The sequence below is a fragment of the Cyanistes caeruleus genome, chromosome 1, assembly GCF_971803275.1.
Source record: "Cyanistes caeruleus chromosome 1, bCyaCae1.hap1.1, whole genome shotgun sequence".
Lineage (NCBI taxonomy): Eukaryota > Metazoa > Chordata > Aves > Passeriformes > Paridae > Cyanistes > Cyanistes caeruleus.
In genome coordinates, this window is record NC_141701.1 from 32,594,168 (window position 1) to 32,619,861 (window position 25,694).

Below are 25,694 nucleotides of genomic sequence, written 5' to 3' on the forward strand. Positions count from 1 at the left end.
AGATAGCACTGCAAGAGATCCACATATCACAAGAAAGACAGGAAAAGATTTGTAAAAGAGGGAAATTGTTAGATTTCTATACTCTTTAAAATAAATCTGCACGGTGACTTATCTTTTCCGGGATTATTTTCACAGCCACGGATTTTCCTTACTTCTTCACTAAGTGAATATCCAAAGCAAGACTTTAGTACTAAGACATATGGAAATCAAACAAATCAAGATCCATATAAGCTAGCGTCCCCTGGTTGACCTGTCATGTGTGGAAAGCAACATAATCCTCAGATTTTGGATTGCATCCAGTCTGTAAAAACATGTGGACTGTGAGGAGAGGATTGGGAGGCAGGCTGAGCTGCAACAGGCAGTAGATGTGGACACTGCTCAGCAGTGCCCTCAAAGAGCTAAGACCCCACAAGCCTGTGGGATACATCCCTCTGCACTGCTGCTTCTGTCCAGTTTGGCTTGTGAGAGAAAGCCTTGAAACAAAAAGCAGCTCTCTGCTGTGAGATCAGTTACTGTCAAATCCCATCAAACCCATAATGGGCAACCTCGAGTCTCATCTCTGATGCCGGGTGTTAGAGTTGGCAAAATAGCACTACAGCACGCGTCCTGGTATTTATTTCTGCCAGCTGTGCTCTGTTTTGTAGTTTGGGGAAAGAGGATAGAGCTCTTAACTGGAGTTTATTTCAGTTCCTTTGCCTTTCTACAACAGAATCCAATATGAACAGTAAGCATAATTTGAAAACTGTTTAAGAGGAATATATTACAGTAAAGTTATGAAGTGGTCCCTTCTCAATATATTACTGCCTGCAATTTGACAGCATTTGATAAAGCAGTAGCTGTCCCTGTTCCATTGCAATGTATATGCCTGTATCCTGCCTGTTACAAAGAGAGGGCTGGCTCAATCTGTTTGACCTCTGGCTCTGCCAGAATGCCAAAATGCTGCTGTGAGCATCAGAGGAACATGCCAAAGGTGAGACTAAGAAATGCTGTGTAAACCAGCAGAATACAAGTGCTCTGGGCCCTGTGAGGGAGGTTTGCTCTTTGAGCTGCTCACATTGCCCGTGGGTCTCCTCCAGCCCAGGCACATCAGAAACTGGGGCCAGGGGCCAAGTGCAGCCCAAGGCAGAGCTGGCAGCTGAAGATGCTGAGGAATGCACTGGACCGGAGTCCAGAAAGGCAAGAGGCAAGGCCTGTCTGTCCCATCCCCTAGAGGAGCCAGGAGAAAATCAAGGAGCAGAAATGACTGTACTGGGGAAGAGTGAGGGACAAGGCTGGGTAGCGAGAGGGGTACACAGCTACTGCCAAGAGACACTGCAAGCAGACGAGGACAGGTGAGGTTATTGATTCCTCTATTAAGTGAGCAGGGCACACATTTAGTAGTTGGATTTAACAGACCATTTCAGTGGAAGAGCTGGGCTGTGGAGCTCTGAGCTTGGGCAGAACCTGTTACCTGAGCCAGAGCCCATGCTGCAGTAGCAGAGCGAGGATGACATAGTGAAGGAGGAGGAATACAGCTTCAGCAACATAGCTCTACTCTGCTAACCCTGCCCTTGCTTATGGAGGGCTGGAGCCTGCAACTTTTTTGGCAGAAAAGGGAAGAGTGCTATGAGCCACCTTCAGCTCCTGCCTGCCTTGCTCCACAGCCCTGCAGCACAGGGGACATGACCATCATGCTGTGGGACAACCAGGTCTTCAGTGAGGCCATGCTGCCATTATCCTTCAGAAAAATATACTGGGACGTGGACCAGTAGCATACAAACACATTAGGACAACTCTTTTAAAACAACCTCACTTGAACTCACCTGCATTTTTTGCCTTTTGATACTTAACAAAGATCTCAGATCCCTTTGACTCCCTCATTCCAACTCTTTAAAGTAATAAACCCTCGAAAGACAAGCACAAGAAGGAAAAGGTTCCTTCATTTAAGAAACCCTGCACAAAACACTACCTTACTAACACAAAACACAAAACACCCTTAGAATAGTTTTCATGTAAGATCTAGCTGAAAATGGCAGAATTATATAAGCCCTAGTGTAAGATTTTTTACATTTCATGGAAACACAAGTACAAAACAGCATATTTGTTATTCATTACATGAATCTCCATAAACCCCCAAGTCTTATAAAATGTAATGTCAGGAAAAAATCTGATTAAATGATGCTGTTCTCCCTCAGGGAAAACCTACTTAAATTAGAAGAAATTGTGTTAAAGCCTGCATTTCCTGCTCCATTTCACCTTATTTACCATTTCAATAAATTTACGCTAGGCTAAAAAATTGCAAAAAACACTGAATGTCAGGTGAACACTAAAAAATATATGCATTTAATATACTCACCTGTTTAGACTTAATGCTTTTCAGTTGTCTACTTTCAAAGCTAAAGTATTTTCTCTGGGCTTAGTTTTGTCATCTTGACATTTTAAATAATCTGAATATTTAGCTACATTTGTCTCTGGCATAACTGGAGCTTCCTGCTTTAATTTTGGTCAAGAATAGCCCTTGAAGTGGATAGCTAACGCTATTTTGAAACTACATTCAAGTATTCTCAAGTATTAAGTGTGAAATTTGACTCTAGATTTAAAAAAAAAACTTTGGTTACCCTTTGCAATAATTGCATCAGTATCCATTTAACTTTCATATAAGAAGACAGTTTTATTGTGAGTGATTACATGATTACTGAGAATATAACTGAAGATTATCAAATAATAACAGATATTTTGTCTTTGAGTTTGTGTCTATTATGCAGCTGTGGATTCTAGTGATTCTTCTCTTGCTGCTCAAGTTGCTACTCTGCCAAAATCTAACCAGCTTTAAAAACACTAGCTAAATTCATACCTTAGACCACTGACACACATATAGAGGTAGTAAGAAATCAAGCATTACACTTGTCTCCTTAAAATACGGGTGTTCACTTTGTGTGTCCTGTCTCATATGCTGGACTGCAGGAGAATGTGTTGCACTGTATGAAGTGTGTGACATCTGCTATGGCTAACAGACATTAATGAGCTTGCACATGTGTTCTCCCTCAATTTACTGGGCTCATGGCAAAACTGTGAAGGCTGATGCAAAGGCAGATTTCATTGAGCTGGAGGCAGCTCGGGGAAAAGCCCATTGAGTTGTCTTCTGTCAGGGTAGGGGGTTAGTAAACAGACAAGTGCCAACCATCCTGTCAGTTTAGCAGATTTTAGTTTTCTCTTAAACTCTCACTTAGCCTGTCCCTCCCAAATTCATGGTTCCCTTTAAACTCTGTTCATATTTTACTGGTGAAATTTTGGGTTGCTCTCTAGACTCATGAATCTGCTGCAGGGAGGGACAAGGCCATGCAAAACTCCTGCTGATGCAAGACCTCTTTTGCAGCTTTAATTATATCAAGATACCAAGAATATGCACTTCTGGGCAGTGATTTTCATTATCAGAATGATTTCTAGACTCAATGAGTTTTTAATAGATTTTCAGTTTCTTGGCCACCTTTTTGAACACCAGGGAGGGGCCATTCGAAAAAGAACATTTTTTAAAAAGGCTTAGACATTGTTCAAACACTTTTCAGTGTAAAAAACTTACAAAAAGAAAAATGACATATCCAACTTTCTCTATCCACTGACTGGTAAAAATAAGAATTCAATAGGAAAGCAAAAAATCAAATAATTCCTTGCTTTTAACTATTCAGAATCTAACTTTCATCCTGTACAGAGAACATGGAGTTTAGCAGACTATTGCAATGCAAAGTACAAAATATTAATCCTTGAACTTTCACTGAAATTTTTTGCTGACGTGCTGAATTGCAGCAAGAACTTTGTCAATCTGGATGCTGAGTGCTGGACTATACCTAAAGGAAACCTTAAGGTCTAAAACAGGACAATTTTGGCTGAAAACACACCAAAATTCAGTGTCAAAATGAAGGTAACACTTGGAATAAAACTTTTAAAAATAATAAACAAGGCAGAAAGAAAAAAGAGAGCAACCAGGATACCACAAAATCATAACCAAGTCCAAGATAGCTGATAAAGAAGAAGGAGAAGTACAAGAAAGTTATGACTGGCATAGATACCTATGTAGATGGTGTATAACACACAGACAGGACTGTTTAACTCATTTTTTCTGCTTTCACAAGAAAGATGTTTTTAAGAGCATGATGAAGTACTTTCTAGCACTTTCAAGAAGGGTATCAAACAGCATGTATAGGAGATAAACACTTTTCAGGCTGTAACCCTGCAAAACTCACATATAAGATCCTATTTCTTCTGGAACTCAGTCAAGCTTTTGAATAGAAGTAAGCTCATCTGCCTTTGATCAAAACTTTTTATTCAGTTAGTACTTTGTGACCTAAGATTTCACTTAAAATGCAGATTTATAGCTAGTCAATACCTCGACTCAGAATTAACGAAGTGTACATGTCTCATTAGCAAAGAATTTGGCATGACAGGAGAAAATCAGTAGATCAAAAGACTTGATGCTGTGGTTCCTACACCTTTGTCAGATGTAGTTGAAGGAATTTACTTTGAAGCAGAGTTTGTTTCTGAGATTGAAAGTCTCCACCTCTTGGGGCTCAGTGCTCTTCATGGCCACACTGTTTTGAACTCTAACCTCAGAGAGAAGGAATGACATGTATTCATGAGCACTTGGAGGGGATTTTCCAATTTAGCTTCCTCCAAAAGAAATTTAAAATCAAAAATTGTGATCCTAACTAAACCAGAACATACTAAATGGAGGTGATATGGGGATTTGCTTCTAACCAGCCCAACTACCGCTACAACTGTAAGCATCCACCTCAGGTAACAGAGTTTCTTGCTGTGCCACCATCCATGTCTCATCTCCACAGATTTTACCTAAGCCCTGTATTTAAGAGGATGATTCATAACACAACCAACATGTTACAGAAAAAGAAATCAAGTTGTATGTCTCCCCTGTGGCTGTCCAGAGGATCAACTCTCCCTTTGGCAGTGCTGGCTCCCGACAGCACCTGTCAGCTGGGAGGCTGAAAATGAAGCACTTGTGAAGGTGCCATGAGAAATGTCTTCTGATCTACCTGAAGAGTAAAACTATGAATCATTCTGAAAGGCCATAGTATTATGGCCAGTGCTAGAAAACTTTACTGCCTGAAAAAAGAATTATCAGGATGTGAAAGAAGGAAAAGCAGCAATTTACACAGCTTCTTCAGGGCTAAACTGCTGTCTCATATTTAGGAGATCTAGGCATCAAGTATCCTTAGTTACCCATGGAAACTAGGCCTGTGTGAGTAAAAACCACATAGCTGAACAAAAATAAACACAACAGAAAATCTTCATTTGAGCTGTTGCAGATAATAATATATGCTTTCTTCGGCAAATTGAGATGAAGCTTTGATAGCTCTAATAATTTTGGAGAATTTATGATAAAAGTAAGAAAAAAAAAGAAATTCTGGACTCCTTTTATAACAGAGTGAATTGACTTTCAAGCACCAAGGGAAATGCAGCTGTGCATGCATACCACCACCACACTCTGGAAGTCAATCTCCAACAATTAGCAAGTAATTTCCCAGCCAGCTTTTGACTAATTCTGATTTGGCATAAACTGGAGTTCATATATCTCTTCTCCAAAGACAGGACTCTAGCCATCAGACTGTAAGTGTACTATAGGCAATGAGGAGCATCTAGTCTGTCTTCTCAAAGCCACTGAATTTTGGCTAAACTTTTTCAAATCAAGTCCAATTGGTTGACATTATCATGGGGAGAGAGAATGGTGTTGAGCCTATATCTCATGTGCTAATAAGGAAGGTCCACCACATTTTCAATTGAATCTAAAAGGTTCTAATTCATTTTCCATACAGTTCTTAATGAAAATAAGCTTTGAGTAGTGGGAAAGTAAGATTTATTTTTCTAGAAAATGGTATTTCTTCCTTCATTCCTTCCACATCTTCTAGCTAATAGAGCACTAGGATGTCAAATTCCTCACTTGCATTTTCCCCTTCTCTGAGAAGTCTTCAGATACATGCATGCAAAATGGAAAATGTAAATTACAAATTGAACATCTGTAAGGTAATCATCTGGTGAAGACCAGTAAGCCTTCTCAGGAAAACACAAGAGTTTTGGTTAAATTATTCTCAGCTGTGGAAATGGGTTCCTGGGTGCATGTGTATACATATAAATAGACACACACATCACAATTCCAGTTTTAGCAAGGGGAATATGCACATCTTGTCTCATTACTCACATTCCATTTTCTACTTTGCCTAAAATATATTTAGTTACATCTCAGCCTGGAGTATCTTTGAATTCTTGCTTGGAAGGAGTACCCAGCTTTTTAAACTCTTACCTGGTGAAGCTCTTTTCAGAGGAACAGCTCTCAATTCCCTGTTACACCAGGAGTACAATAGAAGGAACAATTTGCCAGTCTATGTGCAAAAGGCTCTTGTACAAAGGAAGTTTTCACAGGTCTGTTGTGCAGCATGAAAGCAACCCTTTGGTGATCCAAATCCAATCCACTGAAGACTTTAGTGTGTAACATTAATGGCTTGACTTGCTAGCACTTTCCATTTTAGAAGCTGTAAATCATTGTGTATTTACTGTTGGTAGGATAAAGTATTAAGGTATTTTTAGACATTTCACCCTGTGTATACCATAAGTAAGGAAAACAACCTTAGGTGCAACTTAGCCTACGTATTTCACATTTAGTCTCATTTTTTTTTTAATACAGGATGGTCTGGCATATTTTCCTTCAACTATATGCAATTTCATGTTATGGCTTGCCAAGTTATTTTAAAGAGATTTATAAAGACAGCTCATAATATCTTCAGAGGCTGAAAAACTGTTATATCTGTAGGAGGGATGGAAAGGAATCTGAAAACCATTTTCTAGAAGGGGCTAATGGCTGAGAGCATGAGAAGAACCTAAGAACAATTTCAGTGGTATTTACAAGAATGCATTTTTCATTTAGCTCTAGGAAGAGGCTCTCACATGGGTCAAATGTTTCTTGGCAATTTGTCAGTAAAATGCAATTCGAGTTTAAAGCACTCTGAACTAAAGCTTCCAGAGTCTTACTTGTGGCCTGATAAGGAAGGTTTAATTTCAGTAACTGCAGACTGATTCTCTATTTCCTTTCTTAAACCACTAATGTCACTAGCTTGGTGAGCGCACTCCTAAAGTGATACAAAGATCACAAATGTCAGTACACAAACTGTCACCAGGGCCACAGGCTGCAGGACAGCTGGAGAAATGCTGTCTGAGCTCCTGGCATGTCTACATACAGGAAAAGACAGAGGCAAAAGCAGAGATAAAAGAATCACACCTTAGGCACAGACTTTACTGTGTGACCCCTCACTGTGGCCCAGAGCATTTTACTCAGTGTCAGTTTGCTCAGACTCCAAAGGCAGCTGAATTCTGTGGCCAAATAATCTATTCCAGCAGGTCAGAGGAGTTCCCCACCAAACAGGCTGTACCAAGCAATGACCCAAAGCAACAACTAATGAAGGTGGTAGGCACACCAAAAGCATTTAAATGATGACAGAAAGGAAGACCTTAGAAAACATCCTGCTCACAAAAATGGTAAATCTCTTTACAAATCGTTTGACTGTTTGTGGTACATCCACTACCCCTGTTTACACACCCTTTTGTGAAATAGCTGCTTCACAGTCACACAGATGATGTTGTCCATAACCCACCAAACAACACTGCCCAGAGAATCCACATAGAAATCTTAACATCTAAACCCCATTTCTGGTCAAATAATACTTCTCTTGAGTTCTAATGCTCAAATGATAAAGGGATGATATTACTTCCTTTCCATAGCAATTATGGGGAACTCTTCTCAACACCACAGCTTGCTGATGGATTTTGATGATACCATGGCTTTGCTACAGAAACCCCTGACTGTATTTTGCACATATCCATGCACAATGAAGTGTCATTGTTTTTTCTTTTAAGTAGGGAAAAAGATTTAATCTTGATTTGATTAAAGAGCATCTAATAAACAAAGTATGGTTTTGACTCAGAGAGAACAGCATTTTATTTTTTTTTTTTTTTTTGCTTCTAACAGTGAGAAAAAAAAAATGACAAAAATCCCATGAAAAGACATGATACATTTTAATTTTCATATAAAAATCCTTATCAAAATGAAAATGATTTTGCACTAACCTTGAAAATGTTAGCTGGCTGCCTAAACCTCAGGCCCCTCAAGATAAAATAACTGCCAGTGGAGAGGACATAAAGGTAAAAATGCTGTATTGGATAATTCATTTACATAACACATTTAAAATGCTATTGTTTAGGATAAAGATTATATTTGTTAAAAGAACAAAAAAGCAGCAAAAGTCCTTCTGGCTGTTACTATGCTCCTATATAGACATTTGGTGAAGATTAGGACTATTATTCTAAGTCTCAGTCAAGCAGTGCTATTAAATACGTCATTACATGGAACACTGCAATTACACAGAACAGTGACTTTCACAAAACTCATTTTTGACTCATCATTTCTAGTAATTTATGCCTACCATCACCATAAGCAAATGGGATGAAGAACTCATTTTATGACTGTTAGCTCAAAGAAGATACAAGAGGACTGGAAGTGATTGCCTGGACCAATATTTTCTTTAGTTTTTTCCTCACTTATAGAATGAGTCTGCTAGAGCATCTGTAAAACTGAAATGAATAGAAATGGAATAACACAGTACATTGACTACCCAAGGTTGGGAAATGTTATGTTATAAAAGAATCCTATAAATATCTATATATCTCCAAGTGGTTAACCAATAAAATACCAATAGGAGACACTAAGAATAAATAGAAGATTTTCTGGGTTTTGTAAAAACAAAAGTTGTCCTGATTTCACAATGCAAATAGGCTCTTCTTTGCAGCCCTTGATCTGGAACTCTTGTCATGCTCTATAGAGAATTTAATGGCTTGTCCAAGCTCACCCACAAATCACACTTGAAAAAGAAGGCCTTTGATGGAATTTCAAAAGGTCAACAGCTCAATTTATAATCAATGTATTACTGAAAGTCAAGAAGTCTTTAAAGCTTGTTGAGCTAGCGATGTGCAAGGGAGTTATACAAACAGTAAAGAATTTATGTGTAATGGTTCAGATTGCTCACAGAATAAGGAAGGATAAAGGCAAGAAAACGATGCTTGATGATCTCATCCCATGAGTGTCATTTTCCCTGGGACTTAAATTCTTCCAGGAGTAATGTAGACAATCATACTGATTCTGAAAAACCTGACCCACACTGCAGAACTGGTTAGAGAAGAAGGGAAAAAAATGTTACATCTTTCTGATAAAACTCCAGAAGGAATTTTATGGATGGGATGCAGAATAGCCATTTGATAAGTATCAAGTAGCTTTTTTGACAAATTCTACAATATTTTTGGAAAATCTTTGCCCTTGTTTTCCCAGTTTAGAGACCAAGCAGAATCACTCACAAATATATTTCTGAATATGTTGTTCAATGTGTTCCATGACATTTTAAGTAAAATGTACAATGAATACATTTTCCCAGTTCTCAGATAACTCAAGTAATTAAACAAAACTGGGACTTGTCCAGGACATTGGAACTAACAAAATTACTAAAAAATGTCACGGGAATTTTTAATGATGCCAAAATATTATAATACAGTTTCCTGTCCCCTTTCTGGTCTCATGGGGGAAGATTAATTGGGTGCAGGCAAAGAGAACATGTTCTAGTGACTGAGCAGAAGTACCGTCTGGATGTAATTAGTGCCAAGCTACAAAATAATTACCCTGAAGTGCGAGAGGTGGAGGGATCTCAGTGTGACATGTCAGCAAGGAGTAAGGGGCAAGATAGGCAATATGAAATTGGAAAGAAGGAATGCCTGCACACTCGTTCCCTGCTTCATTGAAAGTATTTAACAAATGTAAAGATATAAAGCAGTGTGAACTTAGGGAATGCTAGAATTACTGGTTTTTGTTCAGCATTTGTCCTTATTTACCCTTCCCCTTCAAGGCATAAGAATAGTTTTTAATGACTTGTGCCCAGAAAACCTTTTTCCATATGCCTCCTAACTCATTGAGTGAGTGCATTAAAAGGCACTTGATGTTATCTCCTTGCTCAATACATTGTTTACATTTCAGTAGAGAAGCTCTCTCCCGAATGTAATAGATACATTCCTGGGCTGTTCTGTACTACAGAGAACCATCAGGTGATTTGAAAATTTTATTTATATATTTTTCTTGACTTGTAAGAGAACACATATCAGCACAATTTTACAGATATGTTTCTAAGTAAAGTGGAAATTGAAATTAAGATTACTTTCCACTTTAAAGCTCCTTTTGAGATGCCCCAGGACTGACTTTTCAGCAGAGGTAACATTTGTACAGTGGTTAATATAGTCTGAGAACAATTTTTTTTAAGTTACACTGTGCCTGGCTTTGCCAATACTTTCCCAAATCAGAACCATGCTGCACTCAGGCAAGGCACAACTGTACAGAGAAACCTACAATTAAAGGCTGTGTCAAGTCCGGTTTGTGTGACTTGCTCACTAACGCACAGAAAGGAGCAAGAACTAAGGAAAGGATGCTCTTTCCTCCAACTAGAGTCACCTTAACTATATGAGTATCCTACCTCCTCTAACAGTTCCATGCACTGCACCCCTCAGCTCTTGCAATGACTGAAGCTCTGTGCAGCACAGCAGCCTTCCTAACCATACTTAAGTCTCCATTTGAGAGGATGGCAGCACAAAGAAACACTCTCTTATGACAGACCAAGAGATGCCCCTTCCAAAGATTGTGAACGTATCAGGAAGAGTTTGACAAAACCTACAAAACTGGCTTTCATTAAAAATATAAAATGAAAATAATTTGAACAAAGTCTTCTAAGTCTTGTAATAAATATAATTCATACAGGACCCAATTATGTTACACAGTCTGCAGCAAACGGAGGAGGAGGACAAAGTTTCATAAAGCTTTGCACTAAACAAAGGATGGTGGTACATACATCTATTTTGACTTGTATCTTTAGTTTCCAAACGTGATTTCCAATGCATAATACATGCAGGAACAAGTCTTCTGTGAATTAATTCACTAGTTCAGAGCATCTGAATGGACATATTCACCCCCAAATTTAGGATGATGTGAAGCAGTTGCAGTCTACTCCCTTTCTGAAATGAAATTTAAATTTCACTATTTAAAAAGAAAAATGTTCATTCTATCTATCTTTTACAAACCCAGTATAGAATTAAAGGGTTTTTTTCTGTTCCAAATAACTTAGAGCAGTTAAAGTCTGTTGCCAGCCTGTCTCCCTGCATCTCACAAAACATTAACATAACTATTTCCTGAGCCTCATACTTCCCTAGTTCTAACATCTTAAAATCAAATTACGAGCTCAAGGATCCAGATCACAGCCTTGGTACTGAAGCCTAGCTCCTTCTTCCCTATGAAATGAATATTGCTTGAGAACTAAATCAATACCAAGCTTTGTATAGTGAACAACATTGCTCCTTTTCTGCTGCAGCATTGTATTCTGAAATCAAAATGAACACAACAGCTTTCACAGCTAATGGTCTGTGCTGGTGAGCACTGCTCTGTTCCTGCAAAGATCTGTGCATAAGGCACTGCAAACAAGTCTCATGAGAGCAGGTGAGATTTGTCAGAGGAAACTCTTGTTCCAACTGACATTGTATTCTGGTGCTGACAGCTGAAGGTTAAAGTTCTAATTAATTAATTTTCCTTTCACTATAAACATTTTCTTTTTCCTTTGAAGGTCCATTCAGTCTAGAAAACTGATGGCCCTTGGCAGTACTGGTTATTCTAATGTGGTCAGTAAATATGCAAGAAGGCTTTGACTTCTAATTTTTCCCTGATTTTTCAGTTTTCTGGACTCTTCTCAAGGAATAAACAATAGCACAGAGTTTCAGCAAGCCAATAACTGATGTATTTACAGAAATGAACAGTTCTGTTCTCTGATCTGTTTTTCGGTCTCTGCACAGACAAACAAATAACTTAAGTGGGAGTTTTGCCTGTGTAATGAATTTAGGAAGCCTTCCAAAATAGGAATAGGATGTGTGGAGAGCAGCAGTGCAAAAAATAGCCATGGTTTTTCCCCAATTATCTGCAGAGAAAGAACAGAGATTGGACTGAGGAACAGAATTAAAGTTTGAAATGAACAACAGAACGAAGATATTCAGATATACTTTATTTCTGACCTCTGAGCCTCCAAGAGCCAGGTACAGGCATGACATATAGAAACTGAAAAAGAGACTACCACTATGTTCTTTGAGTCTCAGAGGCATTTAAAAAACTATTTAATATTAATTTAAATTATTCAGAATAGGACACATGAAGATTGATCCCTGTTGTGTAAATGGCAGGAATGTATAGAATTTGTAAAGAGAAATTCCAGATGGGCAGCTAAACCTTTCCTCAGTTGCAATCATATTTTGTCAATATTTACCATTTCCCAGATCACTGGCTTTTTCTTGGCTTTTGTACTCTTTGTTTTGCCACTGAGAAAATACTCTGCAGTGAAACTGTTCATTAATCCCTGCAAACATGTTCTGGAAGAGAATAAACAAAGAAAAGTGCTGTTTACTTAGATGAACAACCATAAGCAACATTAATTGGGCTTGAGGGAGAGTATAGTACAGAACTATAGTCTCCTTTATCGTAAGTAAAGGTCATTAATTATGGGCTCTAAGATAAATTTCTAGAATTCTTGTGACTTCAGCTTGTTTTTCCCTTAGCTTTTATGGAAACCACGAGAAATCCCAAGCTCTGTTTTCAGTTCAAATATGTTTCCTTCAGCTGAAAAGGAGTGGAAACTAGAATTTGGCCTGGCTGAGAAGATATGAAACGTCAATCATGTCGATCTGTCTGATGTTTGGCTTTGATCTGGACACTGAACAACAAACCCAAAAAATCCATTGTTACATTGCCTCGGTGAACAAAAATTCGACCCAAATTGAGGGAATTTTTACTTTGTTTAATGACACGGTATCCAGTGGTGCCAGTGATTTAAGGTAAGGGTCTGGTCAATGCTAACCTTGTCAAGCCAATGCTTTCATGTTAATAAACGATATATTGAGGAAGAGTAAAGAGCCTGGTAAGACACGTATCTAATCCTGGCCCTGAGTGAAGATGTCAGTGCTGGGCCACTCAGAGAATCCCTCCAGACTGGATCTGGACACTTGCTTGCACAAAGTCTTCAGCTAGTACCTTCCTTTCCAGATGACAAACTTTATCAGGTGTTCCACAGTGTGTGACAAGCCTGCACACACTAGCCCCTAATGGGAGGGGAAGCCAGCTTGAAGCAAGAATTTGATTGTTTGGAACAAAGCTATCAGCCCAAACTGCATGACTCAGTCCATTTATATCATGAAACGCTATCTTAAATCTAAACCACATTATCATACCCATCGAGCAGTCTTTTATTAAGTATATTATAAGCTAGTCGATAATATATTTGAAAAAAAATAATGCAGTGAATAGAGTAGACCTTGATTTTACACTGTCCTGAGAGACATCTGAAATTTCTCTGAGATCAATTCTCTGAACAAAAAAATACTGATTTCAATGGGACTTATGGAAATATAACCTCATGTGAACTCTGTAACAGACAGATTGAAGTATTTGGGACCTGATACAAAGGATAACGTGGAGTGTGGTAAATGCTATCAAGTCCTTTGGGAAGCAGGGATCCTTTTATCCTTTCTCACTTCTATATTCTTGGGCTGGCTGGACAAAGCACTAATGTGCTGTCTAGACATTTTTATAGGAGCTGATTTGGTTTGTAGGAGAGTAAGCCATATAAATGACTAATTACCCTGTATCTTACATGAGCCATCTTCAACTGTCATATTTTATTGAGATGAGCATATTAAGAGGCATAAACTTTATATGGTAAATCCTGAAATGTCCCATGTAACTTAATTTTCATAGATAAGAAATGCAAAACAGTCTTTCCAGTGTACCATGACTTTCTGCAGGAAGTAAATCCATTAGAAAATGAAAGCCTTCTAATGCAATGACAGGACTCACAGTCTCATCATCTGCATGTGGGACTGGCACTCACAAATTATTGTTCCAGCTGCCACCAGGAAGCTCTCTTTATCAGATCTAATTTACTTGTCTTTTATCAAGCCATGTGAGAGACATCTTAATCAAGGACAGGATTTATCTTACCTAATGTCAGCTTTCTGAGGTTAGGCAGATGGTACGATCCTCAAGGCCATACTTAGGGTCAGAGAAGTGGGGTTCCTCCGTGAGATACCTGTTGTGGGATTGACTCCATGACCCTTCAGGGCCTCCTGACTCTTGCTGCTACAAGATCACAGACATTTGGCTTAAACTTTGGATTTAGCCTTCTTAAGCAGGTTGGGATGAATCCTGTCTTTCTTTCTCATAGTCCTAATGACAGAAGTGAACCAAGGTTTTAAAATTTGGAACTGGAGACTCATCTTTTCCACAGATGATGGCTATGTGGTGCCTTTGTTTTTGTTAAATCCCTTATAGAGAGAATATCTCAAAGGTATTTGGGTTGGTACTGCACTCAATCAGGTTAAACTGAAGAAAATGTCCCTGTGAGATATCAACCACCCAGTTAATATGATTGACTGATCTAAAGGCAGCTGAAAACATTAGACACAAATACAGAATTTGCCAGCTTGCTGCTCCAATGGCTGGTAAGCACAAAATCTGACATGAGAACAAAACTATCAGCTGAAAACACCTGATTTCCCTTATTGTCCACAGAAGGTATTCCAAATTGGAAACTTTATCTGATGCTTTTCAACACAATTTTGCATGCAAACAGATTGAAATAGCAATAATGTCAAGGCCATAAGATAGTTGCCTAGATCATGTTTGGTACCTCAGAGACAGCCAAGATCAGAAGATGGTTGAATGAGAACATGAAAATATGTTTAGTTTAGGTATTAGATATGATTTTCAACAGGGACTTGTTGAAATCACGTTCCATCTGGCCTTCCTTCTATAGTCTCCTGCTTGAACTTTGTTGTGCTCTTGGAACCAAACAGGTTGAAAGCTTCTCAGAAACTTGATTCAGTAGCACACAGAGATATGATTAAGAAGCCAAGAAGTGCACAGTACATAATGTTACATCATCAGCCTGAATTGTTAATGCCTTGTTAATACATATACCAAAACATGAGTTTATGTTCTATAATACTGATTGGGCTAAATATATTGTGATCAGGTTTTATTATTCCCAAATAGAAAGCTCTGTGTATTAAAAGAAAAGTAAATGAATGCATTTTACTAAAAGATATGTGAGAGTAAACTGACCAGCTCCAGTAAAATTATACAAATTGACCTCAATGTTAGTCGAAGCATCTTCCCAAAATGTTATTTTCTTATATTTTCCATTTTCCTTTCCTGTAAAGCAAGTTAATCCAAATATAAATAGTGTAAAATATAATAAATAACTACTGTGAGGTCAGAAGTGGGTCAAAGAAGGATAAAGAATTAATCTCAAGATCAAAAGCCATTGTATTTCAGATATGCAGCTCACAAATAGAGGAACTCTATAAATTTTAAATGAAATTTGGCTGAGGCTGAGGATGGTGTGATTGACATCCTTTTCTAGACACTATAGTGAATTCAGTTTTCTGCTATGTACATACACATGTGAGAAACATTACTGAAGTGAAAACACAATCTACTACATGGGAATTGATTAATTGTCATCATCTGCAAGAAATGCATTAATTCAATGAATTAGTTTGATCCAAATACATTGATTTTCCTTATTTTTCTGGGCTAGATAGTAGTCTTAATTCATTACAATATGCCAGAAACGTATATCCAAATATCATTTAACTACAGAAAGCTTGAAAGCTTGGTGTCACCTAATATTCTACAGTTCCCAGTAGCTGGGAAACCTATCTCTGTTACAGTGACAAGACATTTAACTGCTTTTACACACACCAGTATCAGGAATTCCTAACATGAGTCATCTGCAAAGGGTAGCTCTGGATACCTGCTGATGCAATGTAATAATCCTAGAAATTTGATTAAACCTTGTTAGTGGCAGAGTCCTTTTTCACATAGTTATCATAGCCCAGTATTGGCTGCCTTGCTAAACGTGATAGATCTTCCTCTCAGTTTGTTGTTTGAATTTTCTTCCTGTTTTGATATTCAGCTTGAGGACAGTAATAGCAAACACAATGAAAGTACAGTACTGCTGGAACACTGCTTACAGGATCAGCCCAGGGGACAAGCCACAACAAGGTATTCTAGTCCAAGCTAATGGATAAAGATTGATCCTAAGAAAGAAAATAAAGGAAAAACTGGTAAAAGGCTAAAAATCCAATCTGATGCTCCAGTACATGTCCAAATATATATACCTTAATGACTTCAATTATGAAGGGAATGAGGGCATTGAGATAATGTTGCCTTGCCTAGCACAACCTCTTCTTCCTCAAAAAGGCATTCTCTTGACTTTCAAGACTCAGATTTTTTACAACAGTTGATATCCTGTGATTTACCTCACACACCACTGTAGTGGACAAGAACTTCTACATCCTCTAATAAGCAGCTACTCTAAGTTTTGTGACAAACTTCACAAGAAAATTTCAGAAACTTACTTTTCATCTTTCTTGTGTTCTGTAGCAGGCCCAACTAAGTCACAGTTATGGCCATATCCAGAGAAAGGTATTTCTTCTGCTTGATTTTAAACTGTGTTTTAAACTTTTTTAAAAGCTTAGCCATCTAAATTTATTGGTAATGAATGGTGATAATTGACCTTGAAAAAGAAGCCCCAGATGAATGGACTTCAGCGCAAGAATACCAAGACTTCATGTGATGGAAAGGCTACTTCAGAGCTCAGCTGGAATCAGTTGTTATCAGACATCTCCTTTTTGCATCTGGGATGATCCTGTCCAGTTGGGAGCTCCTTCTAGCATAAAAGAGAGGCGTCATGGATAAAGCACAGGGTGCTGCTGTTTGTCTAGAAGATGAAGACTTGGTGTTTTCGTGGTAGAACATGTCCAACACGACAGACGCCCACTGCACTCTTTCCAGGGATCTATATTAGTACCCAGTAAAGGACTACCAGAAAAAACTCGGCTCTAAACTGGCTCCAGGCCCAATACTCACTGAATTGCTTTGTAACTAGTAAAAAAGCACTCCATCAGTGTGCTGATTGGTTCACCCACTCCGACAGGAGTAAGTAGCCAGCGCAGTGTCTGTGGGACTGAAATTCCTCCGCCCAAGCAGTAAGAAGTAGTAAGAAGGAACCAAGATTTTGACAGCATTTTGATACTCTTCAGATTACTTGACTAGAAACTTAGCTGATTAAAATCAACATAAACCAAACTGATGTTTTTTGGTCAAGGTATACCATGTAAATATGTGATCCATTGTATTTTCCAGTATTGAAATAGCTGAAGTAAAAGGATTAAAGTATTTGTCATCTTGGTGTCTCAGCCCAATTAGCTGCACAGTCCTGACAGAGTTACAGAGAAATTTATTTTTTGATCATTAGGTGCCAGACATAAGAGCAAATGTCATTTTTGAAAGTGAAGATGAATATATAAACTACACAAACAGTTCTGAGAGTTTATAGAGTGCCGCAGAACATTTCTCCTGAATTTCTATTTAGGAATTAGGGTTTGCTATGGTGACTGAGCCCAGGTGCACTGGCTGACGTCCATGTGAGCAATTACATTCAGCTCAAATTCCTCTTTTCAGAAGAGCAATGCACTCCTCATCCTGACACATTGCATGGTGGTGGTGCCTATTATTTCAAAGATGAACCCAGCCTCAGAGATGCGTGTACTTTATTGATAGCTGAAAAAATCCTTGTACCTACAGCTCATATTCTCTTTCAGACTCCGCTCTACTTCATAGAACAGACCTGCTATTGGTGGTCTTGTGTAAAAGTGCCTACCCTCTTTTGCAAACCACTTTGAGAAGCACAGGAGGGCAAGTGAGTCACCTGGGTGACAGCTAGTCCTTCCAAACAGTAAGAAACAAGAAAGCATAAGGGGAGGGAAAAAGAGCTCAAGATCACAGCAGCCATCTCCTGTGTCCAGAGACATCCTAACAACATCCCTTTTTAAACTTGCTTGGAAAAGCAGAGAATAGTTCACATCTACCCCAGCCATCAATCAGTGAGATGTGCACAGAACCTTAAAATACATAATTTTTCCCAAAGACAAAAAATTTCCCATAGTCCTTTGTAAAGTCTAATATTCCACCTGGATTAAGTACTACACAGTATCCTTACTCAGCCTACGCCTGCACCAGACAAACTGTGTTGCCACTGATGTGTGAGAACTTGCAAGGACTGGATATGAGGAAAGTCAAAGGGTAAGACAAGAGTATGATACAAGTATGATCGTGCCATTCATCAGTGTTCTGTTTTTAAGTCTTTCACTTTGATTTGTCATCCTCCCTCCCTTTTTCCTTCCTCAGCTACAGCTCTCTGTCTCAATGCTATAAATTTTTTTCCTTGGTTTTATTACCAAAAGAGGTTTGCTTGTAAATGCATTAAGTGCTTAAGATGTTTAGTCATAAGGTGTGGAAATGGGCAATTTGTTTTTTCATGGAAGTAGCAGCACTGTACACTGGTATCTGATGCCATGCCATTTAAACAATGGGAATGCCTGTATTCTCTTCTTCTAATCACTGTCTTCCACTTTTTAGTGTTTTCTTTCTTCTTTTATCTCATTTCCTGTCTGAATCTCATTCAACATCTTTAAAGCGCTACAAAGGCAGTGCCAAATTCTATTGCAATATATGACTGGCTGCTATTAAATCATGACACACTTAATTTTCACTTCATTAGGAGTTTACTAGAAATGCTGTTACTACCCATGATGCCATCATGGGACAATAAAAGATGTTTATGAAAAAGCATACAGGAAAAGTTGTTCCTACACAAAAAACTATTAACAAGTATTGTCATTCAACATATGGGAGGGGAAAATAAATGCAATGGTGTACTTGCCAAATGGAAAAGTACCAACATGGTTAAATGAGAAAAATTGTTTTTAGACTTCTGACAAGATTTTACAATTAGCAAAGAAATGTGAAATTAAATTAAATAACACACAAAACCCATGCAATTTTTCTATTTTTGCCCTTATTGTTTATTCTTCCTAATAGTCCTGTTTACTCGTTTTTGGCTCTTTTGATCTGACTCGATGGAGTTGCCACCCCTTCTCTGGCTTTCATTGTAATCTCACACTTGGCCAAAGAACAGAGGAAATGAACAAAGCTGTTGATATGTAAATAACAGCTTTGAAGATAGAAGTACCAGATTGTTCCTAAAAAGAAAAATGCAATTGCTTTTTTTTTCACCAGATTAAAAAAAAAAAATCCCTGATGTATTATTCAAATGGTGACTGAAATCAAAGATTCCATTATCTCTGAAGAATAATCATTTCAGTCAAACCAGGTATTTCCAGAGAGCCAAGGAAATTTTATTAAGAGTTCAAAATGTTACATTCTGAACATTGTTGACAAAATTGCTTATTTCAATCCTATTTCACTTTCCATGTATTACAAGTACCTTTTAGCAAGATGTTTTAAGAGATGGGTTGATTTTCCCCTGCATAAAAGCAACCAAGGGCCAAATTTTGATGCTTCTGTAGGTGGTATGTGAATCACAGTCACAGAGCTGGAAGGTATCTATGGAGATCACCTGGTCCAACCCCTGCCCTTCAAGCAAGGCCACCTAGAGCTAGTTGCCCAGAGCCATGTCCAAAAGGCTTTTGAAGATCTAAAGGATAAGGAATCCACCACCTTCTCAGGCAACCTGTGCCAGTGCTCGTTCAGCCTCACAGTAAAAAAGTGTTTCCTGATGTTCTGAGGAAACCTCCTGTATTTCAGTTTTTGCCCATGTATGGATCCTCTGATCCCAAAGAGAATCTCTTCTGATCACAGAATTTATGAAAAATAGGCAACAAAAATCACTGAAATCATGTCAGTGACTCCAATATCTCTGGACTTCTGTATAACTAGAAGGAAGAAATTAGGTTAATTTTCCTGCATGTACTATTGCAGTTTGCATTGTTAAGTCTATTTCTGTGAGAAGTGTGTTCATGGAACAATTTCACTATTCAGTGAGATACCCTAATGCCTTTGTCCAAACATGCAGTTTGGTGACATGCGGATAATTTACAGATTATGAGTTGCAGGTGCACAAATATGATAGAATGAGCCTTAATAACCGAAAAGGGCTTGATGCAAAACAGCCTCAGAATGGAATAATTGCTGCTGAGGCATTGCTCCAGAATACCCAAGCCTTACTGGTTGTCCTTCTGAAAAAACAGGATTCAGATATTATTTTTTTGAACCACCCAAAATGAATGAAGTGTTCTGTTTTTAAATCTTGATACCCAATAGTGAATGAGTGGAAGAGAGCATATCTGTCCCATTTGTCTAAGAGATACGTAAGGTGTCTTCATGTGTCAAAGACTCCTTCCCAGTGTTCTGAAACAGTTACATTTTTATCTTTTGGAGAAAGACACGGGCAAATTCAGGAGAATCTCAGGTAAAGTTCAGGTAGTTCACAAATTATGTAGTGGCATCTCCTAAACAGCCTTCTTCAGGACACTTTGATGTAGAGAGTTTGATCTGTTATTGATTCTGTCCACATTCTGGAAAATAATCAAAATGAGCAAAGTGATGCTGACTACTGCTTTCCAAAAGGTTACAGTTCTGTGTGATGATAAATGATGGGTAAGCACTACCATTAGTAAACAGTCAAGGTGTCTGATGGAGAAAAATCAATGAAAGTAAACAGCACATATCCTGATTAAGTTGGCTCCAATTCAGAATTAAAGGAACATAATATTATCTGCTCTTATCTGGCATGTAGGTTTATAAACATTTGTTTCAAACCTGCAGATATAGAAAAGACAAACTCTACATTGCTTGAAGTACGATTTTTCCTGTTTAGTGACAATCAGCAATATGAGACCATAGCATGGTAAGTAACAATATAAGTTGGTTTGGCTTTTTTACCCCCACAATGTTCCTCTTAATAGGAAAATAAGACATCTTTGTAGTCCTCAGTAAGGGCAGGTGAAGAAAAGACAGGCTCAGGAAGAAAAGCAGCATATTTCTTTCGAAAGAGGTGTGGTGAATTGGAAAGACTTACAAGCAAGAAAAAGAAAGACTGAATGACAGAGATTCCAAGAAAGTGAATGCAAATGGTAGTGCAGGACAGAGAGTAGTGTGGGAGTACCTGGCTGCCAGGTTGAGCCTGAAAAGTTAACAGAAGACATAGAAGTTCATTTCTACTCTTGGATCCATAGACATAGGAGCATGGGAATATCTGCAGTCTCAGAACAAAAGGAACCTTATGCAGGTAGGACCCAGCTGTGTTTGATAGCCAAGGTCCACTGTTCATCAGTGGCAGATGAGCAGAAAGATGATTAGAGGGATGTAGCACCTCTCCTATGAGAGAAGGTTAAGAGATTTGGGATTGTTGAGCCTGGAGAAAAGAAGATTTTGTGTTAACCTAATTGCCTTCCAGTATTGGAAGAAAGCCTACAGGAAAGATGGTGAGAGATTTTTTACAAGCATATGGTGATAGGACAAGGGGGAATGGCTTTAGACTTTAGATTAGATATTAGGAAGAAATTCTTTACTGTACTGTTTGGAACACCCTGCAAAGAGATATTGTGGGTGTCCCACCCCTGGAAGTGTGCAAGTCCAGGTTGGATGGGGCTTTAAGCAACCTGGTCCAGTAGGAGGTGTCCCTGCCTATGGAGGTGGGTTGGAACTAGGTGATCCTTAAGGTCTCTTCCAACCCAAACCATTCTGTGATTCGCTAAGTCATCAAGGCTTTTTTTCCTCTGGCATATCTACCACTGGCATCCAAGACAGCTGTCCTTTCAGGCAGTGCAGAGATTTTCATTCCACTTTGGACTTCTTGGCTCTCTGTGCCCATCCCCAGAAGCAGCTCAGAAGGACAACCCACCTCAAGACAGGGGACAAGGGCAAGGTGGAAACTACCATACCCAAGTTCTGCAAGAGACTACTCGGACCAGAGGGTTAGATTACACTTCTGTCTGAAGCTGCTGCAAAACTACATGCTCAAGTGCCAGGCTGAATCATTCCCCTGAAATGAATTCTCCATGTGAGGCAATTCAGCAACTCTCTAGTGGGGTGTTGGGTTTTCTCATCTTGTCCTTGGGCTGTAAAAATGCCCTTGGCCACTACCAAGCAGTTTAGAAAGGAGAAAAAGCAGAAAACCACTTCTCACAGTGTTCATTTGACTGAAACTGGAACGAAATGCTATTCTTCTCACCTCACAACCTCCCTATTGTATCTGTATTGTACAGGGTAAGAATAAAGCATATGATTCTATGCTCTTCAGTGGAAAAAAAAATTAAAAAGATGAGGTTTGAGAAATTTCAACTTGTTCCCTTTCTTCTAGCATGAGTTAAAAAAACCTTAAATTTCTGGCCTCTAAACTCATCCACTCACTCCTAGGGGGAAAAAAAATATATTTCATGGCATATGCTAGCAATAATGCTGTTTACCTCTGAGTAGACTGGAAGATGAAAGTTTCTGCCAATCTACTGAGTGAACAGTCAGGCTGCAGCCCTCTGTATATTATAAGGCAATCAGAGCTCACTTTTAATTAAAGCACAACGTGGGCGAAGAACTTATGGAGACAGTTATTAGACATACATTATTAGACAGTCACACATTAGATTGCCCCGGAAACTCCACAGATTCAACCTGAAGAAACACTGGTTTAATTAAAGAGTACCTATACAACTCCAGGAACACTGTGCAAGCCTAAGGATGTCTGTGGATGAGCAACACAAAAGAATCTCAGTTCTGATGTGTCCTTCCATGCTACTATGAGGTAACATTTGCTACTACTATGAACAACATTTTGTATGTATTTATGTATTTTACTTCACCCCAAAACAATATCTCTTAAATAAGCTGGGGTCCAGAATATCACCCATTAGCACCAACATGATGATATAATGCACAGACTACACAGTCATTTGTTGTGAAGAATTTCAAAATATTAAAAGGTGTTCATCAAAAGCTTTAACTTGTTTTTGTGTATCTGCAGCAGCACATCTGTGAGGTTTTTATCCTCGATTGGATGAATTTTCTAGTCTATCTTTGTTTAACTGAGTTAATTAGGAGAAAAATGTCTAAGATTCTAAATGTTATGCTTTGAACTTGAATATTTCACAAATAAAATCCTTGCAAGGACCAAAAATGATACTTCTTATTTATTTAACCTGATTCGAATAACTGAAAATAAAAAAAAAAATAAAGGGTGGAAGCCCACTAGTGCCACTTAGCATTTGAAGAGAGCCTTTTGTGAACCTTGCTATTAAAAAGGCTATGATAGTAGGAAGCAACTATAATTTGGCTATGAATCACAGAGCTATTCACAGGAAGACTCTTAGCAAAGACAAAGGCCCTGCTGTCCATTATAAACCCATGAATTGCCTTCAGATAAATGCAGCTTGTCCTTCGATATAAAGCAACTCGTCACAATCCAGCCAGCAGCCTCCATTGTTCACCCTAATGAAAATGCACTCTGGAACAGAGAAACTGTCTAATTCATTACAGGGGAGACTAATTTTTTCCAGCAACTACTGAAAAATTTAAAAATCCCCAGTGAAAGCAGAAACAGACTTTACATTTTTTTTCCCCACACAAAATTTAACCTTTATTTGCAAATGGCAAAACCGCCTTTTTCTTAAAAAACCCAAATAACAATGGTGTTCCTTTTGTGTGTATTTAGCAGAAAGGTAAATCTCAAAGAGCTTTCCTCTATACCATCTTTAGAAAGAATCTCTTTTTTCTGGGTTTTATGCATCTACAGAGGCTTTGAACAAGCGGAAGCAATTTCTTCAGCCACACTTATCTTCTTCCAGACTCCTTTCAATTAATATTTGTCTAATATTTGTTAATTGCTACTAAAGATGCCGTATCAGGTAATGCTTTTCGTTTACCTACTGAGCTTGGAACTGCAGGATAGAAAGTGTATCTATGGATATGCCATTGTAGAGTAGCAACAATAGCTTTGGGCTACAGCTGCTAAAAATAACTTGCTCTGTGCTGCAACTCAGGCATGAGAGATTCAGACCATTCATAAGAACTGCAATTAAAAGCACCAAATGGAATGGAAATACCCTCCTCCATCACTCTGGCAATTCCTTTTTGATGAGTTTATGCAGTGGTGGAGTTTTCCTCTTGTTTTGCTTGAAAGACACTGCATTTCTTTTGATTTCTTTGCTGGGAACCAGTAGTTTTAGAGGAGGAAAAGGGAAGTTAATTTTAATTTCAGAGAGACGGCAAGGAAGAAAAAAAAGCAATTTTTCAAGGACAAGCAATGTTAAGACTGCTGGCAATTTTTTAAAAGCAATTAAAACAGTAGTCTTCATAATAAATAAAATCCCTTTATTATTTAAATAAAATGTGACCTCCTGCATACATTTAATTAGCATATTTTCCTTCACAAAGTCTCTGTGGGCATGGTTGACCTACTCTTACCAAAGCACATATCCTTGAAAAGCAGTCCCACAGAAGTTGAGGAGATTGATCATGCAAACAAAGCTCTCATCACCTGGGTCTCAGAACAAACACTGCACTGTGACAGTCAGAAGAGCTGAAACCCTGCCTGGCAACCTTGCTGGGAAACCGGCAGTCAGGGAACCATGCAAAACCAGAGGCAGCAAGTTGTACCACACACTGGGATGGCTCAGAGGATGGGGACAGGGGTTCCTTTCCTCAGCTTCCTTCCTTCTCAAAAAACAATCCCAAAAGGCCCATGGTTGGTGTGACTGGAGCAGCCGCTGGCTTTCCAAGGAGAGGTGGACAAAGCCCTTCTCCTGCACAGCCGGCCCGTTTCCTGCATGCTGAGCAGCACAGGCACTCCTGTGAGTGCAGGCTGCTCCTGTTACACCGCTGGCAGCAGATCCCAGGGAAAATGCCAGACAGGGACTGCTGGGGTTGCTGGGGCACTCAGGCCCCACGTCCTGCACAAGGAGGAAGCAGCTTAAATCAGCTCCAGCACTGTATCATTTATTTGCTCAGCACTCAGGCTCCTCTTTAGCTGTTTTACCTGTGCTCTGTCCCTTCTCTGCTATTTGCAAATAGCAGCTATTTATATTTAATACAGCTTTTCTATAACCTGCTGTTGCAGGTGGTGGCAGCTGTTGCTCTGCTGTTTTCTTCCTCAGGAAACCCACTCTTTGGGATAGGAGAAGGGATTGTCTTGGCTCCATGTTAAGCAACATCAGCACAGACAAAGGCTCAACTGTCCCATCAGTATCAATGATCTAATCAGGACTGAGTGCCAATAAAAAACCCAATTCTTTTCTCTTTCTTCCAGCTGGAACAAACTGAACAACATCTTTCCCCTCCCTTTATTTTGTTCTGCCAAAGTAAAAAAATACAATTTCCTTATCAGTATGTCTTTGTGTCAAAACGTCTCTTCAGACTGAAACAAAATGTTCCATCCTATGGCAGACATACAAAAAACAACAGGGAATGGAGAACTGGCTGCATCTTCAGCACTGCTTCCTTCTTCCAGAATCACTAGTGATGGGGACACTTCTGGGACCTGAACTCCAAGGTCTAGACCTAGTTCTCACTGAAGAGGTTCCAATGTACACATCTTGTGAAATGGGCCAGCCACTGTGCTATGCCACTCTTCTGCTCTTGGCAGTGAATGCTTTAGTATTTATAAAAATGTGTTTCAGAGAGGTAAATATTGAGGAAACATATATTGGGATTTTATTTTTATTCTGATGTTGTA

The 25,694-nt window shown here is 38.8% G+C and overlaps 1 protein-coding gene across 34 annotated transcripts in view; it reads right to left on the reverse strand.

Moving 5' to 3' along the window:
- KCNB2 (potassium voltage-gated channel subfamily B member 2) overlaps nucleotides 1–25,694 on the reverse strand; it is a 330,276-nt gene that overhangs the window by 57,509 nt on the left and 247,073 nt on the right. For 3 of the 34 annotated variants that reach the window (XM_086885314.1, XM_086885329.1, XM_086885321.1), the window contains one exon: nucleotides 12,375–12,477. The exons of the other annotated variants lie outside the window; for them this stretch is intronic. In XM_086885314.1, the coding sequence (XP_086741440.1) occupies nucleotides 12,375–12,458 (84 nt within the window). In that variant the 5' untranslated portion in view covers nucleotides 12,459–12,477. The remainder of the gene's footprint in view (nucleotides 1–12,374; nucleotides 12,478–25,694) is intronic. 34 annotated transcript variants of the gene reach the window in all.